Consider the following 22,903-nt stretch of genomic DNA (forward strand, 5'->3'; position numbering starts at 1 on the left):
TTTTTGGGTTTTTGGATTAATAGATCTAAAAATAAAAGCAAATAAAAATAGATTGCAAAGGCAAATATATGAGAAAGAAGACCGGGGGCGTAGGTTTCACTAGTGGCTTCTCTTGAGAAAAATAGCAAAGCGGTGGGTGAACAAACTACTGTTGGGAAATTGATAGAACTTCAAATAATTATAACGATATCTAGGCAATGATCATTATATAGGCATCACCTCCAAAATTAGTAGACCGACTCCTGCCTGCATCTACTACTATTACTCCACACATCGATCGCTATCCAGCATGCATCTAGTGTATTAAGTTCATGGAGAAACAGAGTAATGAAATCAGAACGATGACATGATGTAGACAATATCTATCTATGTAGAAATAGACCCCCATCGTTTTATCCTTAGTAGCAACGATACATACGTGTTGTTTCCCTTTCTATCACTAGGATCAAGCACCGTAAGATCAAACCCACTACAAAGCACCTCTTCCCATTGTAAGATAAATACATCAAGTTGGCCAAACAAAACCCAAATATCGGATAAGAAACACAAAGCTATAAGAGATAATGCATAAAAGAGATCAAAGAAACTCAAATACTTTCATGGATATAAAAAGATAGATCTGATCATAAACTCAAAGTTCATCGATCCCAACAAACACATTGCAAAAGAGTTACATCATATGGATCTCCAAGAGACCATTGTATTGAGAATCAAGAGAGAGAGATGAAGCCATCTAGCTACTAACTACGGACCCGAAGGTCTAGAAAGAACTACTCACGCATCATCGGGTAGGCACCAATGGAGGTGGTGAACCCCATCCGAGATGGTGTCTAGATTGGATCTGGTGGTTCTGGACTCTGCGGCGGCTGGATGAATATTTTGTCGACTCCCCTAGGGTTCTGGAAATATTGGGGTATTTATAGAGCAAAGATGCGGTCCGGGGGGCACAACCCACCAGGGCGCGCTGGGCGCGCCCTGGTGGGTTGTGCCCCCCTCGGGGCACCCCCCAGGCGCAGGAAGGGCCCGTTGTGTTCCTTTTGGCCCATCAAAATTCTTCGTAAAGTTTTGTGGCATTTGGACTCCGTCTGATATTGATTTTCTGCGATGTAAAAAACACGGAAAAAACAGGAACTGACACTTAGCACTATGTCAATAAGTTAGTACCAAAAAATGATATAAAATGACTATAAAATGATTATAAAACATCCAAGATTGATAATATAACAGCATGGAACAATCCAAAATTATAGATACGTTGGAGACATATCATCATCCCCAAGCTTAACTCCTACTCGTCCTCGAGTAGGTAAGTGATAAATTTTTTTTGATGTGTAATGATGCCTATCATGTCATATCATATTCTTTTCTTTATAGCATGGACAATTGGACTTTTAGTTGTTCAAAGCAGTAGTCTAGTTTTGACATGATAATTTAGATACTCAAGCATATCAACAAGCAACCATGTCTTTCAAAATATCAACGCTAAAATAAGTTATCCCTAGCCCATCATGCTCAAACATTGATCCATTCATGAAACACACTCAATATTAGCTACACCCAATACTTAAGTACGATCATATTGCCTCCTAGTTTGTGCTTTTATAAGAGAATATGGAGACTCAAAATAAAAATTGCATAAAGTAAAAGAAAGGCCCTTCGTAGAGCAAAGTAGGGATTTGTAGAGGTGCCAGAGCTCAAGGCGAAAAACTTAGAGATAAAAACATTTTGAGAGGTGTATCCATCCCACCAACGAAAACGACTTAGAGTTCTCAATACTTTCCATGCATAGATATATCATAGGCGGTTCCCAAACAAAAAATAAAGTTTATTCCTTTTTCCACCATACTTTCACTTTCCATGGCTAGTCGTATCCATGGTTGCCCTCCATACCAACACTTCCTAAGGAATTTATTGTTTGACAACATAAAGTAAATTCATTTTTTTTTGCATTTCGGGACTGGGCATCCCTAATACCTTTGCCTTACTCTCGTGCAATGACAAGTGAATAAACACTCATCTTGAGTATAGCACATCTAGCATGGAAAATATTAGCCACCCCTCACCGCTCCGTGAGCGAAACAAACACAAAAAAGAGAAGTTTATTTTTGAAAATTAGAGATGGCACATGCAAATTTTCTTAGAACGACAAAATAATACCTCATATAGGTAGATATAGTGGACTCATGTGGCAAAACTAGGTTAAAGGTTTTTGGAAGCACAAGTAGTGATCATACTTAGTGCCAAATGAAGGCTAGCAAAATATTGGGAAGCGACCAACTAAGAAACAGATAATCTCATAAGTAAGCATTAAGCATAAATAACACCAAATAATGCTCCACAAGTAGGATATAATTTCATTGCATGACTATTGACTTTCGTACTTGCATAGGGAATCACAAACCTTAACACCAATATTCTTACTAAAGCATAATTACTCATCAAGATGACTCACATATCACATCATCATATCTCAAAACTATTACTAAGAATAAAGTTTATTTTGTCCAATGATCTTCATGAAAGTTTTTATTATGTCCTTCTTGGATATCTATCACTTTGGGACTAATTTTCATGTGTTTATTTTGACAAGCTCCAACAAATATAAGTGAAGCAAGAGAGAATTTCTTGAGAATTTTACTAACTCTCAAATAAATCTAAGTGAATCAGGAGAGCATTTCTTCAAAAATACTAAAGCACACCATGCTCAAAAAAATATAAGTGAAGCACTAGAGCAAGTCCATTGCTCATAAAAATTTAAGTGAAGCATAGAGAGCAATTCTAACAAGTCATGACATAATTTTGGCTCTCTTAAATAGGTGTGTCCAGCAAGGATTGATGACTTAAAACACAAAATAAAACAAGAAAAGACTCATATCATACAAAACACTCCAAGCAAAACACATATCATCTGATGAATAAAAATATAGTTTTAAGTAAAATACCGATGACCGTTGGAAGAAAGCGGGGATGCCACTCGGGGGCATCCCCAAGCTTAGTTGGTTGCTCATTTTTGGATAATAGCTTGGGATGCCGGGGCATCCCCAAGCTTAGGCTCTTCCATCCTTCCTTCATCCATCATAAGATAACCCAAAACTTGAAAACTTCAATCACACAAAACTCAACAAAACCTTCGTGAGATCCGTTAGTATAAGAATAATAAACCACTACTATAAGTATTGTATCAAACAAATTCATATTTTGTTTTTGTATTATATCTATTGTATTCCAACTTTCTATGGCAAAAACTCATCAAAGAAAACCATAGAGCCATCAAAAAAAGCACACAACACAAAGAAAACAGAATCTATCAAAACAGAACAGTTTGTAGCAATCTGACTATTTCGAATACTTTTGTAACTCCAAAAATTCTGAAAAATTAGGACGACCTGAGAAATTTTTATATTGTTCTACTCCAAGTGGAATGGGTATTTTATCTCTCTTTGGTAAAAAATGAAAATTAATTTCGTGAGCGTAAAAGTTTCTATTTTTCAGCAAGACAAACAACTATCACCTAAGAAGATCCTAAAGGATTTACTTGGCACAAACACTAACTAAAACATAAAAACACAATCATAACAGTAGCATAATTGTGTGAAAACACAAAAACCGAAAGCAAAAAGCAAAAATAAAATTTATTCATTGGGTTTCCTCCCAACAAGCGCTATAGTTTTATGCCCTTAGCTAGGCATAATGCAAGGATCTAAGTTTTGTCATTTTTGGTTCGAGATCCATAAGATGCCCTCATGATTGATTAATAAGGTGGCTTAAATATAGTTCTAGGAAAGTGTTCCATACCCTTCCTCAAAGGAAATTGGAACTTAATATTGCCTTCTTTCATATCAATCACGGCACCGATAGTGCGTAAAAATGGTCTACCAAGAATAATTGGACAAGACGGATTGCAATCAATATCAAGAAAAATAAAATCTATGGGCACATAATTCCTATTTGCAAGAAAAAGAACATCATTAATTCTTCCCATAGGCTTTTTCATAGTAGAATTCGCCAAGTGCAAATTCAAAGAACATTCTTCAACATTAGTAAGACCAAGCACATCACATAAAGATTTCGGAATTGTAGAAACACTAGCACCGAAGTCACACAAAGCAAAACACTCATAATTTTTAATCTTGAATTTGATAGTAGGTTCCAATTCATCATGCAATTTTCTAGGAATTGAAACTTCTAATTCCAATATTTCTTCAAGAGCTTTCATCATAGCATCAACAATATGTTTAGTAAAAGTTTTATTTTGTTCATAAGCATGGGGTGAATTTATCATGGATTGCAACAAAGAAATACAATCAATCAAAGAGCAAGTATCATAATTAAAGTCTTTGTAATCCAAAAGAGTGGGCACATCACTAGCTAACATTTTGACCTCTTCAAACCCACTTTCATCAATTTTTTCAACAAGATTTTCACCCTCCGAAATATTGGCACGCCTTCTACCTAAAGTTGACTCTTCTCCAGTCCATTTTTCATCAATATTAACTTTACTAAACAAGGAATCAATATAAGAAACACCAATCATTTTAAGATCTTCATCACTTTTGCGAAAGAAATCACTAGAAAACGTTTTTTTCTAAAAATTCTCTTTTAGCTCTAAGCATAGCGGTTCTTTTCTTACTTTCATCCATAGAAACATAAAGAGATTTATTTGATTCATCTACTTTAGGCACAAAAATTTTCATCTTGAGATTTTCCACATCATGAGCAATTCTATCAACACTTCTAGACAAATCATCAATCTTACCCAACTTTTCTTCTATGGAAGTGTTGAAAACTTTTTGAGTGTTGATAAATTCTTTAATATTATTCTCAAGATCAGAGGTGTTCCTATTATTATTATAAGATTGATTTCCATAGGAATTATCATAATTATTAGAGGAATTACTAGGAAAAGGCCTAGGATTGAAATTACCTCTATAAGCATTGTGGTTGAAATTATTTCGAGAGATAAAATTCACATCTATGGCATCACTATATTGATCAATCAAAGTAGACAAAGGCATATCATTAAGATCAATAGGAGCACTTCTACTAGCAACCAATTTCACAAGAGCATCAACTTTTTTTCACTCAAAGAAGAAATTTCTTCAACCGAATTAACTTTTTTACTAGTAGGAGCTCTTTCGGTATGCCATTGCGAATAATTTTCCATAATATTATCAAGAAATTTGGTTACTTCACCCAAAGTAATTTCCATAAAAGTACCACCCATAAAAGTAACATTGAAGGTTTTCAGCCATAGGCCGAAGTGGGGCCTGATGCGGAGAAAGGCCTCGCACACGACGATAAACGCCGAGATGTTGAGGATGAAGTTGGGGGCCAGATCATGAAAATCCAGCCCGTAGTAGAACATGAGCCCGCGGACAAATGGGTGGAGGGGAAATCCCAGTCCGCGGACGAAATGGGTAAGAAAAACTACCCTCTCATGGGGTTCGGGCGTAGGGATGATCTGCCCCGCATCTGGCAGCCGGTGCGCGATATCCGCGGCCAGGTATCCGGCTACCCATAACTTTGCGATGTGCTCCTCCGTTATGGAGGAGACCATCCACTTGCCTCCTGCTCCGGACATGCTTGGAGTGGTTTGAGAAGGAGAACGCGAACTTGGGCGTTGGAGCTCGAGTGCGTGAGAATGGATAAGCAAGGAGGTAGAAGGCGTTGGTAAAAGGGGGTGAATCCTTGTCCCTTTATAAGGGCGGAAGAGGCGATGCGCCTCCCCACCTTCCTGGTAAAATCGCTTATTCCCCAGGCGTCGTAATTGATGGCGCGGTTGGGTTACCCACGTCTGTATTGATGAGAATCCCGTAATAAGGGGGGCACGATCTCTACTTTCACAAGACGTATCAAGAAAACCGCCCCGCGATGTGTGCGGTGCTGGTTGAGAAAAATGGTTCCGATAATGACCGGGCCATGACATGATGTCGTGCTGTCAAAATGCGTCAGCAGATTAGATTCGTGGAAATATTATTCTCTCTACGGTGGTATGTGGAAATTATTTTGCAGAGCCGGACACTATCCTTGGGTCCAAAATCTTTTATGGAGTATTCGGAGGAGGAACCCGCCTTGCAATGCCGAAGACAAAACTGCACGCCGGACTCATCGCCATTGAAGCCTGGTTCAGGAGCTACTGAGAGAGTCCTGGATTAGGGGGTCTCCGGACAGCCGGACTATATCCTTCGGCTGGACTGTTGGACTATGAAGATACAAGATTGAAGACTTCGTCCTGTGTCCGGATGGGACTTTCCTTGGCATGGAAGGCAAGCTTGGCAATACGGATATGTAGATCTCCTCCCTTGTAACCGACTCTGTGTAACCCTAGCCCCCCCCCCCCCCGGTGTCTATATAAACCGGAGGATTTAGTCTGCAGGACAACATACAATCAGACCATAGGCTAGCTTCTAGGGTTTAGCCTCTACTATCTCGTGGTAGATCAACTCTTGTCATACTCATATCATCAAGAACAATCAAGCAGGACGTAGGGTATTACCTCCTTCAAGAGGGCCCGAACCTGGGTAAACATCGTGTCCCTTGCCTCCTGTTACCATCCGCCTTAGATGCACAGTTCGGGACCCCCTACCCGAGATCTGCCGGTTTTGACACCAACAACAATGCTATGTGGAACACCATAACGGTGTACCACGCCGGATATGAAATCTATAATCGGCCCAGCCTCGGCCGTTTTGACTGGTTTGGCCTCTATCCACTTAGTGAATTTATCCACCATGACCAGCATATACTTTCTCTTATGGCTTTCTCCTTTAAGGGGTCTGACCATATCGAGTCCCCAGACCGCAAAAGGCCAAGTGATGGGGATTGTTTGTAAGGCAGTGGGGGCATATGGCTTTGGTTACCGAAGAGTTGGCATCCGACGCAATGTTGGACAAGGTCCTGTGCATCTGCTCGGGCCGTCGGCCAATAAAACCCTGTACGGAAGGCCTTGCTAACAAGGGCCCGAGCTACGGCGTGGTGACCGCCGAGTCTGGCGTGAATTTCAGCCAAGAGCTGCCGCCCCTCTTCCTCGGAGATACATCTTTGAAGAACTCCGGTAGCGCTTTTCTTATAGAGATCTCTCTCATGAACCTTGTAGGCCTTCGAACACCGGATAATGCAGCGGGCCTCATTCTGATCCTCGGGAAACTCCTTCTTATTAAGGTAGGCCAAGAAGGGTTCGGTCCATTGGGCAATGACTGACATAATGAGATGGGTCAACGGTGTTATTTTGGTGGTTGAGCCTCCGACGATATCGGTGTGTTTAGAATCTGGGGTTGTGTTCGGATCCGGACTAGTGTTGCCGCCCTCCCCCTGCCACACCACGGATGGCTTAAAAAGCCTTTCTAGAAAAATGTTAGGTGGGACGGGGTCGCGCTTAGCGCCTATGCGAGCAAGAACGTCCGCCGCTTGATTACTTTCTCGGGCGGCATGATGGAACTCGAGTCCCTCGAACCGAGCCGACATTTTTAGGACGGCATTACGATAAGCTGCCATCTTCGGGTCTTTGGCATCGAAGTCTCCATTTATTTGAGATATTGCGAGGTTTGAGTCCCCGCGCACTTCCAGGCGTTGTATGCCCATGGAGACAGCCATCCGGAGACCATGCAATACGGCCTCGTATTCGGCTACATTATTGGAGTCGGTGTATAGTATTTGGAGTAAGTACTGAATGGTGTCTCTAGTAGGGGACATTAAAATGACGCCCGCTCCTAGTCCTGCCAGCATTTTGGAGCCGTCGAAATACATAACCCAATTGGAATATGTGTCGTACTCTTTAGGGAGTTCGGCCTCTGTCCATTCGGCAATGAAGTTAGCTTTATATGTAATGTCAAATGGGTGGAGCTCAATGGCCCATTTGGCAATCTAGCCCGTGGCATCGCGGTTGTTTATTATATCGTTGAGTGGTACTTCGGAAGCCACCATGATCGAACACTCCTGGAAGTAGTGTCGTAGCTTTCGGGATGCCATGAAGACCGCGTATGCTATGTTTTGATAATGGGGGTACTGGGATTTGCATGGTGTAAGGATAGTGGATATGTCGTATACTGGCTTCTGAAGCGGGAATTTGTGTCCGTCCTGTTCTCGTTCAACGACGAGTAAGGCGCTCACCACCTGATGTGTTGCTGATATGTATAGCAACATGGGTCCGCCGACGTTTGGTGTGGCCAGGATTGGGTTGCTCGCTAGAAGGGTTTTTATTTCTTCCAGTCCGGCTGTTGCCGCGTCCGTCCACTCGAAGTGATCGGTTCGCCATAGAAGACGATAGAGTGGTAGTGCCTTTTCTCCTAATCTGGAGATAAAGCGGCTTAGAGCTGCCACGCAACCCGCGAGTTTTTGGACTTGTTTAAGGTCTGTTGGCGTAGCCAATTGTGACAGAGCTCGGATTTTGGCTGGATTTGCTTCAATTCCTCTATTGGAAACGATGAAGCCTAGCAGCTTTCCTGCGGGGACAACAAAAACACACTTTTCCGGATTGAGCTTAATGTCATATGTGTGGAGGTTGTCAAATGTGAGGCGTAGGTCATCTATTAGTGTTTCAACGTGCCTTGTCTTGATTACGACGTCATCCACATAGGATTCAACTGTTTTTTCTGGTCTGTTTCTCCAGGCATGTTTGGATCATGCGTTGATAAGTGGCACCGGCGTTCTTGAGTCAGAAGGGCATGGTGTTGAAGCAGAATGGCCCATATGGGGTGATGAATGTTGTTGCAGCTTGATCGGACTCCTTCAATTTAATTTGATGGTATTCGAAATATGCGTCAAGGAAGCATAATGAGTCGTGTCCTGCAGTAGCATCAATGATCTGGTCAATGTGGGGGAGGGGGAAGGGATCCTTAGGGCAAGCCTTGTTGAGGTCTTTCAAATCGATGCACATGTGCCAGGACTTGTTCTTCTTTGGCACCATCACCAGGTTTGCCAGCCAGTCCGGTTGTTTAATTTCTCTAATGAATCATGCCTCGATTAGCTTGGCTAGATCCTGCCCCATAGCTTGACGTTTGGGTTCGGAAAAGCGCCGGGGTATTGGCTTGACCGGTTTATATCCCTTCAGTATATTGAGGTTGTGTTCGGCCAACTCATGTGGGATTCCTGGCATATCAGAAGGGTGCTAGGCGAATATATCCCAATTCTCGTGCAGGAACTCTCGTAGCGCGGCGTCAACCGTTGGGTCTAGTTGTGCTCCAATGGATGTTGTATTCTTGGGGTCCGTTGGATGGACTTGGAATTTGACTATTTCTTCTGCTGGTTTGAAGGAGGTTGATTTGGGTCGTTTGTCTAGGACCACATCATCCCTATCCACCATCGAGCGCAACGCGGTTAATTCTTCGGCCGTGAGGGCTTCAGATAATTCCTCGAGGGCCAGGGATGCGGTTTTATACTCGGCACGGAGTGCTATGTCCGGATCACTAGCTAGAGTGATTATACTGTTGGGCCTAGGCATCTTAAGCTTCATGTATCCATAATGGGGTACCGCTTGGAAGCACGTAAATGCATCTCGCCCTAAGAGGGTGTGATATCCGCTGTTGAAAGGGGCCACTTGGAAGGTTATTTCTTCGGACCGATAGTTCTCCGGTGTGCCGAATACCACGTCGAGTGTGATTTTTCCCGCACACCGTGCCTCCCGACTGGGAATGATTCCTCGGAAGGTCATGTTGCTTTGCTCGATGTGGCTCCTGTCTATTTCCATTTTTTGTATTGTATCCTCATAGATGAGGTTTAGTCCGCTGCCGCTGTCCATGAGAACCTTGGTGAGTCGAAAGCCATCCACAATTGGGCTGAGGACCAAGGCAGCTAGTGCTCGGATTGTCCTGTATTTTGGCTCATCGCCAGCATTAAAGCTTATCGCCATGTTGTTCCAAGGGTTTATTGTTGCAATCTGGCAGACTTCAGCGAGTTCGCGGAGTGCCCTTTTGCGCCTATTGTTTGAGGCGAATGTCTCGAAGACCGTCAATACTTTGAGGTCGTCGTCTTCTGGGGGGTGTTGCTCTGGGGTATTCCTGGTGAGGATATCTTCACCGCTCTTGGCCACCTGCCAGAGTATCCAACATGCTCTAAGGCTATGGGTAGGTATGCTATCCGATGTTGTGTGTATTTTGCATGGCCCGTCGAGCCATCCTTCCAGAATGGTTCCGCACCCCGTAACGGGATTGTGTTTCTTTACCATTTTTCCTGGCGTGCCATGAGGGTGCGCCCTTTTCGTCTGAATGAGGGGTTGAGTGGGGACTGCTGGTCCCCACCGTGCTGCCTGAGTTTTCCAGGCGCTTTCCATTGCGCTGTACTTCTGCACGATAGTTGCCAAGTCAGCAAAGTGTAATATGTGACGACAGTTGATGGCGTTGAGGATTCCCTCGTCTGTTCAATTGTTGCGAAACGCTGAGATCGCGTCTTCGTCACGGCAATCTTTGATCTTGTTTTTGACAAGGAGGAATCTGGCCCAAAAGTGGTGGACCGTTTCCTGAGATTGCTGTTGCGTGCTCAAGAGAGCGCTTATGTCTGGGTGGGTGGGTGGAATTAAATCCGAACCCTGACCCAATTTTGGGTACAGAGTCCGAAGATTTTCCGGACTTAGTGGTTCGAGCTCCGGGATATCAACTAATATTTGAAGCTTATCGTCCGATTCTATGTTCGGAGGACAAGGCATGTCTTTCTGCCGGTAGGTGTCCGGCTTCTCGAGGTCGGACATCTGAACATAGTTCGTCCTCAATATAGAGGAAGAGTTATCTTGCTCCTCCACTACCGCTATTTGGTGGGTGATCGGTGGAGATTTAATTTCTCTTTGGTCGGGTTTAAGCCCAATCCGATCGTAGTCTGTAGCGACCCCCAAGGCGGCAATGGGATCTAGGAGTTTGTTTAAAGACGATAACTCCGTCGGATCCATCCATTTGGCGTATTCAGAATCAACGCAGAGGCGATTTTCGATGACTCGAGAGGTCATCATCGTCGGCTCAAGGGCCGAATGGGCGGTCATGATAAAACCGCCCAGCCGAAGGGTTTGGCCGGAGGCCAGAGCTCCTCCGGAGGTGATATTTTCCTTAACGATAAGTCGAGCCATCAACCCTTTCGATGACGGCACAGTGGAACTCTCAATGAAAGCACCAATGTCGGTGTCAAAACTGGGGATCTCGGGTAGGGGGTCCCGAACTGTGCGTCTAAGGTCGATGGTAACAGGAGACAGGGGGACACAATGTTTTACCCAGGTTCGGTCCCTCTCTATGGAGGTAATACCCTATGTCCTGCTTGATTGATCTTGATGAATATGAGTATTACCAGAGTTGATCTACCACGAGATTGAGATGGCTAAACCCTAGAGGTCTAACTTGTATGGTTATGATAATTAGTATCCTCCGAACTAAGTCCTCCGGTTTATATAGACACTGGGAGGATCTAGGGTTACACAAGGTAGGTTACAAAGAAAGGAATCTACATATTTGGTCGCCAAGCTTGCCTTCCACGCCAAGGAGAGTCCTGTTCGGACATCGGTGCAGTCTTCGGTCTTCGTATATTCACAGCCCATCAGTCCGACCCATGGCTAACAGGCCGGACGCCCAAGGACCCCTTAGTCCAGGACTCCCTCACCGCCCCCCTCCTTGTCCAATTCGGACTAGAGGGAGAGGGGGCGCGCGGCCTTCCTTGGCTGCCCCTCCTCTTCTCCACTAAGGCCCAATAGGCCCATTACACTCCCCAGGGAGTTCCTGTAACCCCCCGGTACTCTGGTATTTGTCCGAACTTGCCCGGAACCCTACCGAAGTCCAAACATAGTCATCCAATATATCGATCTTTATGTCTCGACCATTTTGAGACTCCTCGTCATGTCCGTGATCATATTCGGGGCTCAGAACTACCTTCGGTACATCAAAACACATAAACTCATAATACCGATCATCACCGAACGTTAAGCGTGCAGACCCTACGGGTTCGAGAACTATGTAGACATGACCGAGACTCGTCTCCGGTCAATAACCAATAGCGGAACCTGGATGCTCATATTGGCTCCTACATATTCTATGAAGATCTTTATCGGTCAAACCGCATAACAACATACGTTGTTCTCTTTGTCATCAGTATGTTACTTGCCCGAGATTCGATCGTCGGTATCCTCATACCTAGTTCAATCTCGTTACCGGCAAGTCTCTTTACTCGTTACGTAATGCATCATCCTGCAATTAACTCATTAGTCACAATGCTTGCAAGGCTTATTGTGATGTGCATTACCGAGAGGGCCCAAAGATACCTCTCCGACAATCGGAGTGACAAATCCTAATCTCGATCTATGCCAACTCAACAAGTACCATCGGAGACACCTGTAGAGCACCTTTATAATCACCCAGTTACGTTGTGACGTTTAGTAGCACACAAAGTGTTCCTCTGGTACTCGGGAGTTGCATAATCTCATAGTCATAGGAACATGTATAAGTCATGAAGAAAGCAATAGCAACAAACTAAATGATCATCGTGCTAAGCTAACGGATGGGTCAAATCAATCACATCATTCTCTAATGATGTGATCCCGTTAATCAAATGACAACTCATGTCTATGGTTAGGAAACATAACCATCATTGATTCAACGAGCTAGTCAAGTAGAGGCAAACTAGTGACACTCTGTTTGTCTATGTATTCAGACATGTACTAAGTTTCCGGTTAATACAATTATAGCATGAATAATAAACATTTATCATGATATAAGGAAATATAAATAACAACTTTATTATTGCCTCTAGGGCATATTTCCTTCAGAACGATCCAGACACACAAAAAGGATACTTTTTAGAAGTTTTTAGAGGTGGCGCATGCAAATTTACTTAGGACGGCGGGATAATACCGTATATAGGTAGGTATGGTGGACTCATCTGGAATAACTTTGGGTTCAAGGTTTTTGATGTACAAGCAGAATCCCCACTTAGTACAGGCAAAGGCTAGCAATTTAGATTGAGAAGCGGCCAGCTAGAGAGAAACAACAATCATAACCATGCATTATGCGTAAGTAATATTGGACACTAGCATGAGTAGGATATGAACACCATGAACATAAACATTATAGAGGCTATGTTGGTTTTGATTCAACTACATGCATGAACATGTACCAAGTCAAGCCACTTGAACATTCAGAGGAGGATACAATATCATCATACTACATCACAATCATCTTAACGCTATGTTGATATCCAAGATAAATCATTATTAACTTCGAGCTACTTATGCATGGCATAAGAAACTATAATCTCTAATTGTCATTGCAAAAATGTTCAATCATAATGGGATGAAACCTGGATGCTAGGTTAAACATATTTACACAAACAGAACAAGTCGAGTTCATACCAGTTTCTCTTTGCCACGGCCAATTCATTGAATGTCGTCATTATTGCCTTTCACTTGCACGACTGAATGATATGAAAATACTAATAGTGCAAGAGTGCCATGGACTAAGCTGGAATCTGCAAACATTTCATTCAACGGGAGAAGACAATATAAAATGGGCTCTTTATTAGTTCAACAATTATTCATACGAGAGCCACACAACATTTTCATCATGGTCTTCTCCTTGGCACAACTCGAATAAAAAAGAAAAGAAATTCAGAGAAACACACTGAAATATTTTTGGAGCTTCTGGTTTTCTTTAGCAAGCAAATAAAAGGGAAAAGCAAAAATCGAGAAAAACTATTTACACAGGAAAGCTCCCAACAAGCAAAATAAGAACAAGGAAATCTTTTTGGACTTTCTTTTTAGTACTACTACTAAGCATGCATAGAAATTAAATTAACTACAACTTTTTTTTGTTTTTCTAAAGTTTTTCAAATGCACAAGAAGAAAGCAAGAAAATAAACCTAAGCATGGATGATACAATGAAAAAGTGTGAACACCGACAAATGGAATAAGTGGACATGAATGTAATGTCGGTGAGAGACACGTACTCCCCCAAGCTTAGGCTTTTGGCCTAACTTGGTAGTGAATCAGTAGCCTGGAGGGTAGTAGGGATCCTGAGGAGCAGGCATCCACTCATCCCACTGTTGAGGCTCCTTCGCCGCCTCTGCAGCAGTGTGAGCATTCCACTAGGTGATGATGTCTACAGGCATAATCCGGTATCCGCCCCTGGCAACAGAATCAAACAAAGCAGGAGCAGGCAATGGAATAACATCACAAGTTTTAACACTATAGACCAAGTTGTAGGGAATGGCAATGTCAGGATGATCATGTGCAAGAAAGTGATGGTGATCCATGGCTGCACGATCTAGGTAAACCTTAGTCAGAGGGTAATCATGAGGGCGTATTGCTACCTCGAAATGAGCTGCCAAACGAGTGGCCAAAATCCCACCATGTATTTTGCCCTGAGATTTATTAAGATGGAGGCGACGAGCCATGATAGCTCCCAAGCTATGCGTGTTGTCGCCCTCCAGTGCACGACGTAAAACAGCAAGGTATGGTGAACTAAGTGCACCCACCTTCTCCCTAGCAAGCAAGCATTTCGTAATAAAAAGTGCAAAGTAACGAACAACGGGAAAATGTAAGCCAGCGGCAGTGATGGCTGACACTCCTCTCTCATCACCCACTGTTAGAGTGCGATAAAAGGCCTCAAATTCGGCCGGCCTAGGCTCAGCCAAGCTCCCATCAGACGGGATCATGCATATGTCAAAAAACTCAGTAAGGGGTATCTGATGGTTTTCAGCATATAAATCAAAGCTCACTTCAGGAGGATTATTTCTAGGCAAGAAAGTAAAGCTCTGAACAAATATGTTTGTGAGGATGTGGTGCTGGTCACACTCATCTGCGATGAAGTCGGTGAGGCCGGCATTAGCAACATATTGCATGAACTCCTCAAGAATTCCAGCCTCTTGCAGGAACGGGGTGTGCGGCCATTCGCACGGCCGTACCTCCCCCAACCTTCGGGGGTGGAGACCATTGTCAGAAGACTCCCCAATAACACCGTTGGAGTTCTTCTTAGAGCCAAACTTCCTGAAGATATTCATGTCCGCGTACAATTTTCAAGCAAAAATCCCCCGAAATAGTTTCGGAAACGGAGCTTCGAGCAAAGAGATCGAAATCTGTGGGTTTGAGCTCAAGAACACGGGAGAGAGAGCAATGGGGATTTTTTTCTAGAGGTAAGTGATGATGTGGGATGAAGAGGTAAGTGAGGGGGCCCACGTGGGGACCACAACCCACTAGGGCATGCTTGGGGGTGCTGGCGCGCCCAAGTGGGTTGTGCCCACCTGGTGCACCTCCCTCAGATGTTTATTGCACCAAAAATTCTCAAATATTCAGAAAAAAACATATTAAATTTTCAGGGCATTCTGAGAACTTTTATTTTTGGGTCATTTTTTATTGCACAAGAAATTCAAAAAACAGACAAAACACGGTATTTTATTTTATTTAACTAATAAAACAGAGAATAAAAAGTAGGGACAGAAAGTAGTGCTTACTAAATTCATCAACTTCATACTGTTCAAAAATGATCCATTAAGAAGGTTGATCAAGTCTTATTAACAACCACTTTCGATTAGCATGAAACCGAAGAACTTTCGTAAATCACTAAGTTGCCTCAATAGGGATATGCATTTCCCCAACAATAAGTATTTCATATTTCTTTTTTACAGTAGGTAGAGGTATTTGAAAACTTCAAATAGTGATTGTCGGAGATTTTTCAATAACATTAATACCATTCACTTGGAATTGTTTCTTCGGAAAGTGCACAGTGTGCTCATTACCATTAATATGAAAAGTGACCTTGCTTTTATTGCAATCAATAACAGCCCCTGCAGTATTCAAGAAGGGTCTACCAAGGATAATCGACATGTTGTCGTCCTCGGGCATCTCAAGTATAACAAAGTCAGTCAAAATAGTAACATTAACAAAAACAACGGACACATCCTCACATATACCGATAGGTATGGAAGTTGATTTGTCAACAATTCACAAAGATATTTCAGTAGGTGTGAGTTTATTCAAGTCAAGTATTTTATATAAAGAGAAAGGCATTACACTAACACCAGCTCCTAAATCACACAAAGCAGTTTTCACATAATTCTTTTTGATAAAGCAAGGTATAGTTGGTATTCCTGGATCTCCAAGTTTTTTAGGTAATCCATCTTTAAAAGTGTAATTATCAAGCATAGTGGAGATTTCAGCTTCCGGTATTTTTCTCTTATTTGTGATGATGTCTTTCATATATTTTCCATAAGGAGGCATTTTCAAGATATCAGTCAAGCGAGTACGCAAAAAGACTGGCCTCAGCATTTCAACAAAGCGTCCAAATTCTTCATCGTCATTCTTTTTAGTTGACTTGGGTCAAAAAGGCATAGGTTTTTGAACCCACGGTTCTCTTTCTTTACCGTGTTTTCTAGCAACAAAGTCTCTTTTGTCAAATTTTTATTTTTAATTTGTGGGTTATCAAGATCAACAGGTGATTCTATCTCAACATCATTATCTGGTTCTTTTTCATTTTGGTTGAGAGTCTTCATGAACCTCATCATTAACTTTTTCATTATCAGTATGTGAGTGTTCATCACCAGATTGAGTTTCAGCATCAGAGATGGAAATTTCATTATCATTATCAGGAGGTTTCTCTATTTCAGGTTCACTAGGAGTGTGCAAAGTCCTATCATTTTTCTTTTTATTTTCCTTCCTAGAAGGACTAGGTGCACTAGTGTTAGCTCTTTGTGAATCTTGTTCAATTCTTTTAGGGTGTCCCTCAGGATAAAGTGGTTCCTGAGTCATTTTACCTCCTCTAGTTGCAACTCTAACAGCAAAGTCATGCGTATTTTGATTCATTTCATCAAGCAATTCTCTTCGAGATTTAGCAACTTGCTCTAATTGAGTTTGAACCATTGAAGCATGCTTTCCAACACCTCTAACGTCATTTGATATTCTAAATAACAAGTCACTCAAGCGAGCAATCATATCAGAATTATATTTCAATTGTTTCATAACATTTGCATTGAAGTGATCTTGTTTCCTAATGTAGTTTTCAAACTCATAAAGGCATTGACTAGGATGCATATTGTGAGGATTATCACTATCATCAAACTTCATAAGAGAATTTACCTCTACCACCTTAGGCAGTGGTGGTGTATTAAGCCCATGTATTTCTTCAATGAGAGGTAAATTTTTAACATCCTCAGCTTTAATACCATTTTTCTTCATAGATTTCTTTGCATGTTGCAAATCTTTGGGACTGAGATATAATATACCCCTCTTCTTTGAAGTGGGTTTAGGCGGTGGTTCAGGAATACCTTTTTCAATATGTAATTCAATAATTCTTCAGCTTATCCAACAGTTCGTTCCCTGAAAACACAACCAGCACAATTATCTAGGAAGTCCTTAGAAGCATCGATTAGTCCATTATAGAAGATATCAAGTATTTCATTTTTCTTAAGAGGAAACTTGTGGGAGACTCTCTTCTTTAGTTTTCACAAAGTTAAATATTTCTTGTAAGGTAGCTTGTTTCATATGAGCAGGAAAATATTTTTCAGAGAAGTAATAAATCATATCCTGGGGACTACGCACACAACCAGGAGCAAGAGTATTGTACCAAGCTTTAGCATCACCCTTTAATGAGAAATGAAATAATTTGAGAATAAAGTAATAGCAAGTTTTCTCATCATGAGTAAAAAGGGTGGCTATGTCATTCAACTTAGTAAGATGTGCCACAACAGTTTCAGTTTCATAACCATGGAAAGGATCAGATTCAACTAGAGTAATTAGCTCTGGGTCGACAGAGAATTCATAATTCTTATCATCAATAAAGATAGGTGTAAGTGCATCTAGTGCCATCCCTAGTTGGTTTTGGAGTATTGACGACAAACCTAGTTGAGGGACTAATGTGTTTGTGAGAATTGCAGGATAACATAGGTAGAAGTCCCTCATTGATTCGGTTTTCCTACCAGAGATGACCCCTAAAAATGTATGAAGACATTGATGTCAAAGGTGGTATATGAAGATATTCACATTGAAGACTATGACAAGAGAAGACATCGCATGAAGCCTATGGAGCTCGAAGACTTAGATCTTTCGTAGTTCTTTTTCTTCTTTGTTGAGTCATAGGAACCACCGTACTGTTAAGTGGGGTCCAAGAGAACCAGTCAGAATGACTGAAGTGATGCTTAACCAAAACCTATGTCTTCGAGTGAAGACTATGAGAGCGAATCTTGTCCAGAGTCGGACAAGTCAGCTTTGCTTGTAGCCCAAGTAAAGTTGCCATGTGAGTTTGAAATCTGACCGTTGGAACATGTGTCAGTTCCTTAGTGACCCAGGGTCATTTCGGACAAATCAGGCCGGGTTGCCTAGTGGCTATAAATAGCCCACCCCCTACAACCATAAATGGTTGGCTGCTCAGAGTTAGTGTACGGCTTTTGTTGTTTGAGAGCAACCCACCTCGAAGCCTTTGAGAGAGAATTCCTTACGAGGATAAAGCCCTAACCATCCAGAGCCAAAGAGAATTAGGCATCACTTAAGTCTTCTTGTATGTGTGATCTGAAGACTTATTACACTTGAGGATTGTGAATCCTCCAGCCGGTTAGGCGTCGCGTTCTGAGCATCCAAGAGACATTGTGGATCGCCGGTGAACGAAGTCTGTGATGGTTTGGGAGTCTACCTTGAAGACTTACAGGAGTGATTGGGCGAGGTCTGTGTGAACTTAGCTCAAGGGGAATACGGTGAGGACTGGGTGTCCTGAGCTGCGTGTTCAGGACTGGGTGTCCGGGACTGTGTGTCCTCAGGTTTAAATACCTAGCCGCCCTAACCAGACGTACAGTTGTCACAGCAACTGGAACTGGTCCAACAAATTATTGTCTTCAACGTGTCACTGGTTTTATCCTTTCCTTCCCTTTACTTACTGTTGGTCCTTGTGAAGTCATTGTATAATTGCACTATCTTTTATCTTCACTGAGTGACTGCGTGTTCTGTTTGGCTTCATAATATCTTCCTACCTGATCCTTACTACATTGTTGCTATTAGTCATTGTGCTTTCACTCCATTGAATACTTGACTATGATTTGCCTAGTGTAGTCTACCTTCCGCTACATGGTAATAGGTTTATTTCTATCGTTTGTCTTCATAACTTCCACGTTTTGAAGTCTTTCATAAAAATCGTCTATTCACCCCCCCCCCTCCTCTAGTCGATATAACGTACTTTCAATTGGTATCAGAGCAAGGTACTCCCTTGTTCTGTGTGATTCGGTTTAACCACCTGGAGTTTTAGCTATGTCGACTGCAGGGATAATCAAGGTCTCCGCTGCGTGTCCCGTCTTCGATGGAACTGAATATCCCTACTGGAAGAATAAGATGCGCATGCATCTTGAAGCCATTGACGTCGACCTATGGTATGTCGTCAAGAACGGCGTTCCCAAAGCTGGAGAAGGTGTCACTACTGCTGACGTCAAGAAGTTCGTTCAACTGGACTCTACTGCCAAGAATATCATCTGTGGTCATCTGACCAAAGGACAGTATGGCCGCGTGAGTGCTTTGGAAACATCTAAGCTAGTCTGGGAGTGGCTCTCCAAAGTCAACGAAGGCGTCTCAACCCAGAGAGATCAGAGAATCAGTGTCCTTCGCAACCTCTTCAACCGCTTCAAGAGAAATGACAACGAGAATGTCTAGCTCACGTTTGATCGACTCACTGACATCACGAATGAGCTTAAAGCCCTTGGCGCTACTGAGATCACCAAGCATGAAGTCGTCAAGACACTACTGAGATCACTTGACAGTTCGTTTGACACCCTAGCCCTGATGATTCAAGAACGTCCTGATTTCAAGACACTCGATCCGTCTGACATACTTGAGAGGCTCAACTCACATGAGTTTCAGCTTTCTGAGAAAAGAGATATCTACGGTCCAAACTATGGGCGAACTCGTGCCTTGAAGGCAAAAGCTGTCTCCTCATCTGGAGAAGAATCTGACAGCAGTTCTGATGATCCTGAAGACATTGGAAGGGAACTTGCTATGCTTGTGAAGAAGTTCCAAAAATTCACCAAGAAGAAAGGCTTCAGAAAGTCTTCCCGATCAAGCTCAAGGAATGATGAAGTTTCTGCTCATGACTACAAGAAGAAAACGTGTCACAAGTGCAAGAAACCTGGCCACTTCATCTCTGAGTGTCCGCAATGGGACAATGAGAACAAAAAGAAGAAGAAGAGCAAGGAATATGACTCTGACGACAAGAAGAAGAAGAAATACTCAAAGTCTTCTTCAAAGTCTTCATCACACAAGAAGAGCTCATCTGGCAAGGCACGTGCGTTTGTTGGCAAGGAAATGGATTCAGAGGAGTCTGCTTCTGAGGAGGCGGAGGTGGAGTCTGAGGAGGAGTCCGATTCCGGCGTCGCATGTCTGGCTACAGTATACGTTGCCAGGTCCATCTTCAACACTGAAGACAATGACTTCATCACCGACACCGATGCAAATGACAAGGACCACTCCGCTCCTACCTACTGCTTCATGGCACGCGGTGCCAAGGTAAACACACGCACTACTCACTATCAAACATCAAGTGACGATGACTCTGATTGTGGTTCAAAACCCAGCTACAAAACACTTGCTAAAATTGCAACTGAACAACAAAAAGCCATGGAACATATTCAAAAACTGTTAGACAAAAGAGATGATCTATTAGGCGCTGAAATGACTCGTTCTGAGTCCTTAATTAAAGACATAAAAAATCTTCACGTTAAGTATGAGGAACTTGAAAGTCGTCATGAAACGCTCTCAACAACTCATGAAAAGCTTTCCTATGATTATCTTCAAAGGAAGCAAGATCTTGAGAAATTGAGAGCGGCTCATGAAGATCTTCAAAAGGAAAATGAGTCACTTCGCTCCAAACAGATCAGTTCCGCTCAGGAAGGATTTGAACCACCATGTCTTAAATGCATTGAGCGTGATAATGCTACTACTGTTGCCGAATGTTCTACTGTTGCTACTGTTGCAATATCTTCAACTGTTGATATGGGAACTAACCCCTCTGCTGAGGATTCCACTGCTATTGTTGATGAGAATGCTAGGTTGAAGACATTGCTTGAAACAAGGATGTACAAAAGTCTTAAAGGGCATCAGACACTATGTGATGTCCTCAAAAAGCAGATCTTGAACCGAAACCCCAGGAAAGAGGGTGTTGGGTTCGTAAGGAAAATGAATGCTGATGGTTCTTACTGGAAACCTGAGCAGTACCCCAAAACCACATGGGTTGCTGCAAAGGAATCTTCAGCAGATATATCCACTCTATCTGGCTTCACTTGTGCAAACCCCATTGTCATTGATGAATCCTTTGATGCAAACTATAAACTGTTTAAGAATCAGAATGGTGAAGTGTTTGCCAGGTACATTGGTACTAACTGCAGGAATGGACCGCCTATGAAGAAGATCTGGGTTCCGAAAAAGTGTCTGGAGAATCTTCCTGTGAATGTCATCATGACACCACACGTGAAGAAGACAAACCTCAGACCACAGGCTTCATACGGTCCAAAGGCTTCATACAGACAGAGGACTCACCTGAGTCGCACTAACGCAAATGTTTTGCAGGGAAACCATACTCAGGCCTATGAATATGAGCGCGGTTCATCAAACCGCCATGTTCATAAGACCAAGAACTATTCTGCTTATTCTTATGAGTACTATTGTCCGCCTGCAAGACTTTTTGCTAGGGCTCCAAAGCCAAAGTTCTCAGACGCTGCACTTAAGACTTATTGCTTCTAAGCCACCCTTGAAGATGTGGGTGGCTAAGAAAGCTTAACTCTCTTTTGCAGGGAAAGGTCTCCAGCCGAAAACCAAAATCGTCTGACGCTATTGCTGGGGACCTTAACATCTTGTAGGGCGCAAGATCAAATGCCCGAATGGTCTTCCTATGTACTTCGTTCCTGAATCGCTTGCTACTCTCCCCATTAGTCCTAATCTGGATCTAAGCTTTCATAATCCACTGGTACGTCAAATGTTTTTGCTTCACAATTCTCTTCGTGAAGCCTATCCCCCTAACTGCACTGTAGGACACGACAACAGCGTCTTCAGAATGGATTATTGATAGTGGGTGTACCAATCACATGACTGGCAAAAGAAGCCTTCTTATGGACTCAACCTTACGTCCATCCGACAAGAGTCACATCACATTTGCTGACACTGGTAAAAGTAAGGTATTGGGCCTAGGTAGAGTTGCAATCTCAAAGGATCAACACATGGATAAAGTCATGTTTGTTGAATCCCTTGGCTTCAACTTAATGTATGTCTCAATGCTTTGCGATTTGAACATGATTGTAATATTTGGAAAATATCGCTGCCTTGTACTAATGGAATCTGACAAGTCTCTAGTGTTTGAAGGGTATCGGAAAGATGATTTGTACGTGGTAGATTTCTCGGCAGGACCACAGCTTGCCGTATGTCTTCTAGCAAAAGCTTCAGAATGCTGGCTCTGGCATCGGAGGCTAGGGCATGCTGGCATGAGGAACCTCCACACCCTTGCAAAGAAGAAGCATGTTATAGGCATCGAGGGCGTCAAGTTCAAGAAAGATCACTTATGCGGTGTCTGTGAAGCAGGAAAGATGACGAGGGCCAAACATCCCTCGAAGACAATCATGACAACTACTCGATCCTTCGAACTGCTCCACATGGACCTTTTCAGTCCCACTCATTACTCAACTCTTACTACTACTGCTTGTCTCTATGGCTTTGTCATTATTGATGATTATTCTAGATATACTTGGGTGCACATAATCCTTTACAAGACTGAAGTGCAGGATGTCTTCAGACGCTTCGCCAATCGAGCAATGAACAACTATGGCGTCAAGATAAAGCACATCAGAAGTGAAAATGGCATTGAATTCAAGAACACCGGCCTTGATACATATCTTGATACCTTGGGCATCACACATGAATTCTCAGCCCCGTACACGCCACAGCAGAATGGCGTCGTCGAATGCAACAACAGAACACTCATTGAGA

The 22,903-nt window shown here is 42.6% G+C and overlaps 1 protein-coding gene across 1 annotated transcript in view; it reads right to left on the reverse strand.

Moving 5' to 3' along the window:
- Positions 1-606: 606 nt before the first annotated feature.
- Positions 607-22,903, reverse strand: part of LOC147986029 (uncharacterized) — a 43,427-nt gene continuing 21,130 nt past the window's right edge. Inside the window, exons 3-4 of the mRNA XM_087544416.1 lie at positions 2,943-17,272; positions 607-1,099 (exon numbers count right to left, since the gene is read on the reverse strand). Of these exons, the coding sequence (XP_087400542.1) occupies positions 14,047-14,961 (915 nt within the window). The 5' untranslated portion in view covers positions 14,962-17,272 and the 3' untranslated portion in view covers positions 607-1,099; positions 2,943-14,046. The remainder of the gene's footprint in view (positions 1,100-2,942; positions 17,273-22,903) is intronic.

This window comes from Triticum urartu, chromosome 2A (genome assembly GCF_056163025.1).
Source record: "Triticum urartu cultivar PI428250 chromosome 2A, HENAU_Tu73, whole genome shotgun sequence".
Lineage (NCBI taxonomy): Eukaryota > Viridiplantae > Streptophyta > Magnoliopsida > Poales > Poaceae > Triticum > Triticum urartu.